The 12,699-nt window shown below is 46.2% G+C and overlaps 1 protein-coding gene across 1 annotated transcript; it reads left to right on the forward strand.

Moving 5' to 3' along the window:
• The first annotated feature begins 10,914 nt into the window (after positions 1-10,914).
• On the forward strand, positions 10,915-12,303 carry RRS1 (ribosome biogenesis regulator 1 homolog). Its single transcript, XM_051609188.1, has one exon. It carries the CDS (start codon positions 11,089-11,091, stop codon positions 12,169-12,171), a length of 1,083 nt encoding a protein of 360 aa, XP_051465148.1. The 5' UTR covers positions 10,915-11,088; the 3' UTR covers positions 12,172-12,303.
• The last annotated feature ends 396 nt before the right edge of the window (positions 12,304-12,699 follow it).

Below are 12,699 nucleotides of genomic sequence, written 5' to 3' on the forward strand. Positions count from 1 at the left end.
AAGAAATTTCATTAAGAAACTGTAGAAGTTGGATGAAGGGGCTATCCAGTAACATAGCAGGTATTTGCACACTTCCACTTTGCTGCTTTAAGATTCGTGCTCAGAATAAATACACAAAGTTTCTCTGTGGGGAGCTTCCCATAAGATATGTACACTGAAACAAAACATACATCCAACAGTCCATGTTCTGTTGGTGCACATGCTCCGTTATTTTGACACCAGGGTGAAAAGGCAGGGCCTTCTGATTTTTTGCTCAGTGAAATACACCAGTGGAGGATTTTGCATTTAAAACTTTCTGTTAAATACACACCTCACCTATGACCCTGAAATGAGTAGGACTCATCTTGGGCCTCAACACCTTCCTGAATCAGACTACAAACAACAGAGGAGTTTTCCCACCTGGTTTAGCTAAAGATGAAGCTGAGAGAAGAAGCAAGGTAACAGCCAAAATATTTTGGTTTGTCTGAAGAGCTCTACTCTAGCATTAGTTCTCATTATCTTGGCAAGCCCCACTCATTGATCACAACACATGGAAAACCTGTCTAAATTTTGCTCTTCTCTATCTAACAGAAAAAGTATTTAATGGCATGATTTTAGTGCTGCTACAGCAAAGGTCTGCTAAGGACTTAAAGTTTAAAAGCATCTTCTGGACTCTGAAAGCTCTTTCATCCCATTTGATTTTGCATACAAGCATAATCTAAAGCAGCTCTTCCCTGAACATTGCTGCTTGCTACTATGCTGAAAGACAGCAGAACAAAGAAGCATTTGAAGTGATTTCAGGCAATTGTACATTTGGGCATTTTGCAAAGAGCAAGTTTGCAACAATCTGTTGAATTTTCCAAAATTATAATGAAACCAACTCAAAATCATGTTCTGTGTCCTGTTTTATCATATTTCAGCAAAGCTGTTTACAAGAAAATTGGTGGGTTTCTAAAAGGAAGAAGCTGAAGCTCTAGTTCATAAGGTTCTCAAATTCATGCTTAATTTATCTGCCTGGCTTTAAACTTCAAAATCCAAACAAAGGAGAACACAGGTGGTTAGCTTGCAAAATAAATGTTCTTAGCTGAAGGTATATAGGAAGACAGCTTTGCAAGCATATTTTATTTCTATATGTATGTAATTTTAAAATTGTGTACTTTACATAGGAAATGCAAGATTTTTTTTTTCAAAGGACAGCAATCAATATTGCATTCAAAGTGTATTTTTCCCATATATCTCCAAATATATATATCTCAACATCTCAAAATATATTTACTCCAAAGATCTCATGCCACCTTGAAGACCACTGCTGAATCCACTGAGAGGATGAGAACAAATATTTGAATTTCCAGTTCAAATCCAGCCTTTTTAGAAATGTAAGGTTTTTATCTAATATGGTAGTATCCACCTACTTATCTTTTTGTTCATATTAAGTTTAGAAGGTTTATCAAGGAGACACAGGCTTAGTGTCAGATATTTCTATCATGATAACCCATGGCCTGAACAATCTCTCAATATCCTCAGCCCAGTCCTAAACCATCTACAGATTTTTTTCTCTCTCTAATCAGTGAAAACATAATAAGAATATGCTTTATCTAGAGCCGGTTTGCACAGTTTGAGTAAATTGGAGTGAAAGAAAAGCTGCAATAATTCAAACCATTAATTGAAAGAGATGTTGCTCTCCTCCTTCTCCCCTACTGATCCTCTAAAACTCATTTATGAAGTATTTTTCCACTTAGCTTTCCTATTCTTTCCTCTACTTTCTCCAATTGTAGACATGTGTATTTTCCTTGATGTAGGATACAAAGCCCAGGAAAGGCCTTACCAAGTGAGTGGAAAGCAATTTCTTTCCAGTACGGAACACTGCCCACACCAAATGTACAGCTGGGATTTTCCATGATCCTCTAATCGACTGGTAACATCAATAAGGGTTGAGTCATAAGCTTAATTCACAACTCAACTATTTCTCAAACTGACTACAAACTCTTACTCAAACTTACCACCACCTGTTGCTCACACTTGCCACACCACTTAAACTTACTGCACCATTTATATCAGTGCATTACAAGAAAGTTAAGCCTGACTCACTCACACAATTTAGTGTGTGGTCCCTAGGAGTGCTCTGTAGACCTGCAGAAGAAATACATGCTCTGACACACCTCAGCCAGCATATGGCTGTTCTGTCCACTGGCAAACTAGTCCAGAGACAGGCTGCAGACTGGACCTCATAAATCAGGGGAATTCAAGTTCAGAGCATCACAGAAATAATTAGAAATACTAATGAACGTGATCAGGGTAGACCCTATGAAGAACAGCTTCAAATACAGGAGGCAGTCAGTGAACACAGTACAAATAATAGGTCTTGGAGATGTAGCTGAGATGTCTGTATTAATACAGTGAAGAAGGAGGAAGGACAAAAGGAAATGAAAGGGTTGAGAAGAAAACAAAGCTCCAGGTGACAGGTTATGTGGAGCACCTCCAAAGTGCTTGGAACAGTTCCACAGGGAGCAAGGCAAGTGCTGGGAAGCCCAGAGAGAAGGGCTAGATTGTCCTCAAGAGAGAAGGAAAGTGTTCCTTCTCAGGATTTGGGAATATTTGGACAGCTAGAGAATGCGAATGCCTGGCCATGCAAATATTATTGAGAAAGGAGCAACAGCACAGCACAGCAAACACACCTGTTTCCATGCAGAACCTCATGCTAACAGCTAGTCACAGGAGCAAAGACTGAACAGGAGCTGCACAAGACATCTGCAGCTTTTAAACCAAGAGTTAACAGTATTGTAGATTAAGCCATTCATGCACCCTTAGCTAAAGTAACAAATAATTTCCTTTGTCCTCATAATTTATTATGTTAAAATATGTATTCATTTTTATTGATTTTAACTACTTCTGCGACACACAGAATTGCCCTGTCCCTGCCTTAAAATTTCCTCAGTTACTGAGGAAAATTACAGACTGAGCAGTTCCCCCAGTGCCTGTAGAAGGATTTTGGAAACTGAGATTCGGTCCCATCTTATAGGTTTGCTCCTTGTCCTGTAGCACAGCAGCTGATGAAGAGAGGCACGCTGCAGAAAGCAGAAGAACAAGGATGCACTGAGCAGAACAGCTGATTTGGTTTTGTGGCAGCATGAGGGAGGCTCTGAACAGCTCGGAGATTCACTCATCCCCTCCAAGGGCCCAAGAGCTCTGATTGTGGCTAGGACAGGAAATTTCTTGCCCCAGCTCCAAGTGCTCTGATTCAGCAGTAGCAGGGAGGTCACCTTGTGATGACCAATGTCATTCATGCTCCCACTTATCCCAACCACTACCCCTCTGAGATGCTCCCAAACTCTTTGCAGGAACGACTGAGCAACGTATGTAGAAACTGATTTAGTTTATAGTATACTAGAATAAGGTAACTCCAAATTGCTGCCAGTTTCCCTTAACCAGGCTGCAAGCTCTGGTTGCTACAGGAGCAATTGTGGGAGATCTCTGCTGCTACATGAGCAGTTATGCCACGTTTACACGACCAGCCTTCAAGAAGAGGTTTCATAGGCTGCTGTAGGCATAACCACAATGGCTTCTCCAAGGGAAGGCATCCTCACTTATGACTCCAGCTGTGGCTGTTTCCCTTAGGGAAAAAGTCAATTTGAGAGGTTGTTGTTCCCTCTTGAACATCTAGCCATGTATTCACACTCCCACCCCACCCCAGAAGCTACCTCCATTGGCTATGCTGATTCAGCTACCTTGTGAGCATGGTCTAAAACCTGTGATTTGCCTGTGCTAATTGCTAGGACTTCTTCTTTCAGTGCAAGAACTATTTTAACCAAATCTGTTGTCACTGGGTAATGACGTAGGGTCCTAGCCCTAGGCTGCATGACATTCAAAGTGAAAAATATTTGTTTAACAGAAATTCCCCTAATTTACTCTGAACCTAGGTACAAGCTCACACAAGTTTACAGATTATTCTTGTCTTACGTGAGTCACCTGTGGTTACATGTGTTTGAAAACCTCCTTAATGTCTTGGATTGAACCTATAAAGTATCATATTTCTGTGAACAGAAAGACTGAAACCAAGACTTTTTTCCCTTTTGATTGATAACTGTCAGCTGAAAATGTATTAGCAAGACCTTGAAGTGACTGCCACTGATGTAACTGAAACATCAAATTTGAAGCACAGCACTTAGTACCTTTTACTGGGACACCTAGAGTAGACATTATCAAAGGAGCTTGTGGGAGGCAGAGTTGCACACACAAACACTTTTGCTGCTCTGTGGCAGGACCTGCACATACATTCCCCACTCCTCAACACACCACCTTCAACATGTATTTCATCATGGCAAAGAAAATAAAGGTAGGTTTAAGAACAAATTAGTCTGAAAACACACTGAGGACAAAATTCCATGCTGACTGATCAGCCTCTCTGATGAACGGAAATGTGGAGGATAAAAAGTTACAAACTGGGCCTGGGAAGCCTTTTTCTTGCTGACTACCAAGTAGTGCTGAGGCTTTGGAGACACCTTTGGCAAGGATACTTGTAACCCAGCATGGGTTGAAAGAAGTTTTCAGTTAGTGGTGGGGGATGAAATGGTTGTGGTGTGTGTATGAAATGATGCCTGGATCTACACCTAGCCCCAAGTTGCAGGTTCCGCAGTAAGTCACTGAAGAATTATGGTCCTAAACGCATTGCATTGTTTGGCTTTGAGATTGGGTCTCATACTTTTTCCTTTGGCAAAAATCAATATTCAGATCTCCCTTCTACACATGAATGCTCTTGTCTGCATAGGCTTAAGCACATGCATGCAGTATTCGTACACGTGCCTAAAAAGCCCAGGTTTTCTACTTAAAATGTGGCCCAAGAAACCTTTTCTAAGGCCACTCCTGAAGATGGACTGCTTCTGACTCACAAAGACATTAGAATACGGGGGCTGGCACAAGCACTGTCAGCAGACAGACAGACATTTATCCTTACTTCAGATTCACAGTATTGAACCCTTAATTAGATGTGATTTGCCTTGTGTCCTCCTGTCAAAAATCAGGAGTGACTATGGCACAGACTTCGTGTCATGGATGAAGACTTACACATTCCATCTCCCAGTAACAGAGAGACATTTCCAACCATGAACCTAACCCAAGAACAGGAATAATTTTTGTTCTAGTTGCAAGTTTAGACTCAATCCAGGTCAAATCTCTATGCATGACAGATTTCTTGTAAAAGAAAGAAATGCGTTTCATGCCTTTTTTTAAAAACTTGTAGAAGGAACCTCATGCCAAAAAGTAGGTCTGCTCTAGACAGGTGATAAGAAGGATTGACCCTGGAAAAGAACATGTTACTATGTTGCCATTCTTTCCATCACTGTCTGATACAAGTTCTCACTGTTCTTTAAATTCTCCTAAAAAAGACCCAACAAAACAAAGCCACACCATTGCTGGCATTTCTAATACTAAGACCACATTACAAGAAAACTTTCTCAAAGAAATCAGGTCATTGTAAAGCGCATAAAGAACCAAACCACATCACAATCTGTTTTCAGCCTGATTCCCTAATGCACAGCAAGATAAGCATCAAGCACTTGGGAAGGCCTCAAATTAGCTTAGCTTTGTTTTGTTTACCCAAAATCAATTCAGTGAAACCACACAGTCACTCAATTGGTGAAAACAGATTACAGTCTACCAATCACTTTCCAAAACACCTGCAGTCATCCAGATCTCCCTGCTGTCTCACCAGCTATCTATGTTCTGGCTTTTCAACCAAAAATCAGGCTCTACTTAGTATCCACTTCTAACTGCAGTCCTGGTTACCCAGTCTCTGGTTTTGGGACTACAGCTACAGCCTCCCAGGTTTCACCTTCATGGGTTTTCACAAAGACAGGATTCTGCTAATACCACATCTTCGGACAGGAAATCTAATCCTGCCCATCTACAAACCAAGCTTTTAAGTATGTGAGCACAGATAGTATCATCAGCATCAACAGAAAAATCCACATGTCTAGAATTAACCCTGTCCCTGAACACATTTCTAGTAGGGCCTTACATTGGTGAAACCAGGCAAAGCCACTACCCATCATCTGTAATCACTAATTTAACTCTTTCTTGTATAGTAAAAACTGTGACTACCGGGCATATAATTGTTAGATTGCTGAAGTCAATACTGGTATTTCATAAAAGATAGTGACTCAGGTCTTTGCAATTTTTTTTATTCCTTACAGACAATTTTTTTATTCCTTACAGACAATTTTTTTTTGCATGATATGGACTACTGAATAGGTAAGAGTCTGCATTTAGCCAAATTGTCATGCTTCATCATTTGGACTGCAAAAGCACTCCTATGTCCTAGGAAATAAGATTCATACTGAAATACATTAAATACATTTTACAGGGGTAAAAACATGTTGGGAAGCAGCATTTCATCCATAAACTGTTTTAGTTAATTTAGTTTCAGTGAACCAACAACTTCACACTCACAGAAAGAAATCCTGTAACACAGATTTTCACTTCAAAGCATACTGAACAAAGCTGGTGGAAAGGAATTATTTGAAGGCAGTGTGGGTATTTCTAATATTTGCCAAAACTACCAGCACTTTGGGTTTTCCTGGTAAACGTGTTCTTCCTAATGATCCTCACAGCAGGCTTATGAATCAGTTGAATCATCTTGTAACTACATCTACTGCCATCCAGAGGTAACTGGAAAAAGTTGGAAGAGTAAATCTAAGTGAATGGTATCACTAACAGTGAGACACAAATACTGCACATAGTGCAGTTTCTACCAAACACCAGCTGTAGCACAGCTGAACAAAAATTAAAACTATGCAGGATAATTCTTTATTCTTTCCCAACATAAAAGCCAAACCCACTGTATATCATATCGATGCTGTAGTTCTTTTCTTGCATCACATATATTCTGCATTATGCTTTCTATTAAACTTTTGGACAAGTGTTTCTGCAAATTATACTCTTGCATCCTTCGTTTTTCATGCTGACCTCAACTGTAGTAAAAAAAAAAAAAAAAAAAAAAAGCTACAGCTTTCCTCACCCCAAAGAAAGCCTGCACTTCGACATAGCATCCAATTTCTGTCCAAGCATAACACAGTAAGGATAGTAAGCAAACACTAAGGAGTTAAGCACGTAAACATACCATGACTTATGTATTACTACTGAAGAGATAGAGAACATCATGGAAAGAGAGTGAGGCTGAATTTGATTTCGTATCTAAGGATCGAGAGTGTCCACAGTTAGGGATTACTGCTTTCAAGTCCTATGGCTGAGCTCTCACAAATCCAGCCAAAGGCAGTTTCAGAAATATGTTTGAGATTCTAAAACTAGGAATCCAAAACCAGAGATGATCAAACTGTGTAAGCACTGCTAAAAATTCACCCTTTAAAAACTTACTGCAAAATCCTGATAATAAATCTGGGGCAAACATGAGATAAAAAGACATCCATTTTCTAACAGCTATTTCTATAATTCAACATCAATACCTCCCTCTTTTCTTTTAAAGGCCCAAATTTTCAGCAAGACATACACGCCCACTCACTTACCAGAAGGTGTGTGCCTGCCTGTAATGATCAGGTCTCAACTGAGAGTTACAAGCTCAAAGCATGGCTACTTTTTCTATGGTAAGCACCTCAGAAGCCACTTCTCACAATGGGATAGTTACTCAAAATATCCATTACTCTATTTACAAGTCCTGTTTGGTTTACAAATCCATTTAAATATTCTTCCAGCTGCCACCTTCCCAAACACACCATGAAATTACAAACTCAGCAATGTCCTATCTGAATAACAGACCATCCCTGTGCAAAGCAGTAACAATTTCCTAAGTCAGGCTTCACTAACAGGCAACATGGGGCTGAGGTCTCTTGAAGCATGAGGCTCCTTTTCTTCAGTTATGTCCTGTGCTTACAGGACAAAAATTTGGCATTGACAGTAAACCAAGCAGGTATTTATTTCTTCTACACATCAGGAGAAAGTCTATACACAGACACATTTTCAGCTTGTAATAAGTAAAATCCAACTCTGCCAAGGCCTACAGCAAAGCCACCCAAGATTTCAGCTCGGTCGGGGTTTCTCCCACATATTTTAGAAGCGAGAATCCTTGAAATAACGCAAGAAGCTTTTTCAGAATTATTCTCTAAATAAATATGTATATAGATTTGTTGTGGTTTTTTAAATATCCCTATAAATGTTTTGTAACACCTACTTGTGACAAGTTTCAGAGACTTACCTAATTTGCTCTAAGTGTGACGTTCATAAACAGAAAAAATAAAAAATGAAAAAGCATTTACATATTTCCTCTGTTGATCATAATTGTTACTGTTCAACCAGCTATCTAGAGAATAAATCATAGAATCATAGAAGCTTAGAGTTGGAAGGGACCTTGAAGATCATCTAGTTCCAACTCCCCTACAGGTGGCTCAGAGCATCATCCGGTCCGGACTTGAACACTTCCAGGGAGGAGGCATCCACAACTTCCCTGGGCACCCTGTTCCAGTGTCTCACCACCCTCACACTAAAGAATTTCCTCCCAATGTCTAACCTAAATCTCCCCTGTTCCAGTTTTGATTCATTACCCCTTGTCCTCTCACTACAAGGCCTTGCAAAAAGTCCCTCCCCAGCTTTCCTGTAGGCTCCCTTTGGGATCAGTTCACTGCCTCCACCAACAAAACACACAGCAAAGACCAGTGAAAGGAGAAAAAAGGCCATTAAAAAAATCACCTCTGAACTCCATTTGAGACCAAGTATAGAATTTCCTGTCACTAATCTGTAATCATAAGGGTGCCCCTATTAGACTATTATTGCAAAGTAACACTAAAGCAATTGGGTAAAGGTGCAGTCCTGTTTAGTCCACTGGGACCACTCACACTGTAAATGACAATGTCTGAAGTACAGAAAAGGGCTGGAATTCAGCTCTACACTTTCTTCCAGAAAGTAATTTTTACCTTCTGAGATTCTTTTTTCTCTTCCTTAGCAGGTTCACACTATCAGGTAAAGCACAATGACCAGCTCCCGGCACACACTGCTTCTGCTATTCCAGTGACACACAGTAATCATGAATGCTTAAAGCAACTTTGGTAGTGCAAGAGGTATTACGAGTTATGTCCTCCCAGTTCCAGACATTCACCTGTAAAATTCCAGGCTTTGTACAATATCAACAAAAGAGTTCAAAGAGTTAGCCACACAAAGATAACACAGGAGGGTACATGGGTCAGTCTAAAGGTATTGACCAGAATACTGAAAAAGTGGGCCTTGCCCTTCAAAAGTATAAATTTATGCCTAAATCTAAATAGTGCGTGTGCATTTCTTCAAAGGACTGACTTTCATTTTATCTGTGATTCCAGATGAAAGTCTGAGCTGTCCAAGACGGTGAACAGTATTCTATCCAATGCAATGCCATCTTGTGGCAAACGGGAAAACTGTCTTGTGCCATCCCGCCTGCATTTAAACGCCTAAGGACTCCGCTGCTCCCTGGTGTACACACCATGCTCAGAACTGCTGACTTGAAAAAACAGACCAAACACTCAAACCAGAACTTTATCCTAGTTAGATTCCCAAAGTGTAAGCTGCGATACACTAGACATTGGAGAATCAGTTATTGGTCTTCAATTTTCAAGGTAGGCATTTGATATTCATTCCAACAATGCTGCTGTGGCATTATACTCAGAATCTCTTCCACGTCTCCATGTAAAGGCAGAGATATGATATATCTTAGCAGAAAATCGTCTCTAGTATAAAGACTCACATCACTTTCCTTGGCTACAGTCAAGTGTTACCATGAGCTTGTTTTTAGGGCACTGGGGATCAGCTCAAAACGTCATGGCTGTACAAGCCAAATCACTGTACAGCTATAAAAGGATTTCTCCAGAGCTCATTTGATTAAAAACAGCACAGAGGTACCTTTGACCCAGCTGACCTTTGGGTGCACACAGCATCACCCAATCGCCTCACTTACAATCCTTCTGTCTGATGAGACGTCTGGCAGGAGATCCTGCGTTCCAGATGACATTCCCTTCCCTTCTCTGCAAGGAGACATATCCACAAGACTTGTCTCTGTGGAGCTGCAGTAGAGTACTTGACTTTTGATCCTGCATTTAGAGCCACTGCTCTACAGCAATGAATGTCAGACATGATATGCTACCAAAAAAAAACTGCCAAAAAAAAAACATGGAAAAAAAGCATTTTATTGTTTCTCAGCCTTAGACCTGCCCAACATGGCACACCCCCACACAGGCCACAGCAGGGAGAGCTGCAAGGCTGTGTTGGCTCTGCAGCGGCCACGTCTGCACATGATGTGCTTCTGGCATTTGCCTTCCCTCAGGTGCAGACCTTTTCCACACATTCTCCACCTCAGCCCCACTCCAGGTAGTACTGGCAGGCGACAGGTTTGGAGCTGCCCCAGCCCACACACAGCTCCGGCCTGGGGGTCGTGGGGCAATTTATCACCATTGTCATTATTATCAAATGGTTTGGGTTGGGAGGGACCTGAAAGACCATCCAGCTCCAAACCCCCCGCATGGGCAGGGACACCTCCCACTAAACCAGGTGGCTCAGAGCCCCATCCAACCTGGCCTTGGACCCTTCCAGGGAGGGGGCATCCACAGCTTCCCTGGGCACCCTCTGCCAGTGTCTCACCACCCTCACGCTAAAGAATGTCTTCCGAATACCTAACCAAAATCTCCCCTCGTTGAGTTTACAGTCATCACCCGCTGTCCCATCGCTACATGCCCCCGTAAAAGAAAACCCTCCTCAGCTTTCTTTCCTACCCCTGCCAGATACTGAAGGCCACTATCTATCTCCCCGGAGCCTTCTCTTCTCCAGGCTGAACAGCCCCAGCTCTCTCGGCTGCATCGCTGGAAGCGCGGTGACATTCCAGCGGCCGGGAGACGGCCCGGGAGGGTGCGCCCGGGCCCAGCCCCGCCCGGCGCGGCTCCCGGGGCCCCGGGCGCAGGACTGCAGCTCCCGGCAGAGCGCGGGCCTCCCCGGGCCCGCGTTTCCGGGCGGGCGGCGCTTCCGCCGGGCTGAACCGGAGGGGCTCGGCGGCACTTCCGCGGCCGGCAGCGGCTCCACGTGCGGCCAGCGGCCCGGCCCGGCCCGACCCGACCCGGCCCGGCCCGGCCCGGCGTGCCCGCCGCCATGGCGGCCGTGCGGGTGGAGGAGGTGCTGGCGGCCGCCGAGGAGCAGGAGGCGGAGAAGCGGCGGAGCATCGCGGTGGAGAAGGAGCTGGAGCTGGAGTTCGACCTGGGCAACCTGCTGGCCCTGGACCCCAACCCGCCGGCGGCCGCCAGCCTGCGCGGGGCCGGCCCGCGGCGGGAGGCGCTGCTGCGGGCTCTGGCCCGCGACAACGCGCAGCTGCTGGTGGCCCGGCTGTGGGAGCTGCCGGCCGAGCGCGCCGGCGGGGCGGGAGGGCCGCTGGTGGCCCAGCTCCCCGAGCCCGCCTTCCGGCTGCCGCGGGAGAAGCCGCCGCCGCGGCCGCGGCCGCCGACGCGCTGGGAGCAGTTCGCCCGGCTGAAGGGCATCCGGCGCCGCAAGCGGACCGCGCTGGTGTGGGACGAGCAGGCCAAGGAGTGGCGGCGGCGCTGGGGCTACAAGCGGGCGGGCGGCGACCCGGCCCGCGCCTGGCTGGCCGAGGTGCCGGCGGGCGCCGACCCGGAGGAGGACCAGTTCGCCCGGCTGCGGCGGGAGAAGCGGGAGCGGGTGGCCCGCAACGAGCTCAACCGCCTGCGCAACCTGGCCCGCGCCCACCGCGCCGGCAGCGCCGTCCCCGCGGCGCCCCTCCACCCCACCGGCCACCAGAGCCGGGAGGAGCTGGGCCACGTCGCCAAGGTGGCCCGCGTCTCCACCGCCTCGCTGGGCCGCTTCCAGCCCCGCCTGCCCAAGGAGCCGGCCGAGCCGCCGTCCCGCAGCGGCGGGAGGAAGCGCCGCTTCCAGCCGCTGCTGGGGAACCTGGCGGCCGAGCGCAGCCGGCAGCTGGAGATGCTGCGCGACATGGGCAGCAAGAAGCCGGCCCTCGACATCACCCGCGCCGTCAACAAGCAGCTGCGGCAGGAGGAGGCCGAGGCGGCCGCCGCCAAGGGCAAGAAGCAGTCGCAGCGCGGGAAGCGCGGCCGCCGGCAGCAGCGGACTGGCCGCAACAGCAGGAAGAGCGGGGCCCGGCGGCAGCAGCAGCAGCGACCGGCGGGCAGCAGCTCGGGCAGTGGCAGGAGAAAGAAGGCGTGAGGGACTGCGTGCGGCACGGGGCTAGGGATGCCTGCCATGGGGCCGGAAGGGACTGTCACTGCCAGCCTCCTGCCCCGTGCTCCGTACCCACGCCTGTTTGTCAATAAATACTTTCCAGCCTTTCTAAAATGTCCTGAGTTCAACCCTTAAGTGGCAGTCGAGGGCCGTGCGCTGCCGTGGGTAGCTGGTGGTGTATCGAGGGGGTCAGGAGCCCCGGTTTTCCCCAGGCTGGGGGTTTCCCAGGGATAGCCAGGCAGCCTTGGCTTCGCCGCTGGCCCTGGCTGCAGCATTTCCAGGCAGGACTGAAGCTGAGCAAAGCTGTCCCTTGCTCGGGTAGCTGGGGCTTGAGGTGGACCGCAACTGTGACCCGAGTATGAACCGAGGAACAGCCTGCGCAGACAGAAAGGACGTGGCTGCTGCTCCCTGCGAGTGGCCTGGCGGTGGAGCGCGTGTTCTGCAAGTCGGCTGTCGCCGCCAGACTGGTATTCGTGCTCGGTGACAGGCAGGACCTGGAAACCTACTGGGAGA

This window comes from Apus apus, chromosome 2 (assembly GCF_020740795.1).
Source record: "Apus apus isolate bApuApu2 chromosome 2, bApuApu2.pri.cur, whole genome shotgun sequence".
In the NCBI taxonomy this organism is placed as follows: Eukaryota; Metazoa; Chordata; class Aves; order Apodiformes; family Apodidae; genus Apus; species Apus apus.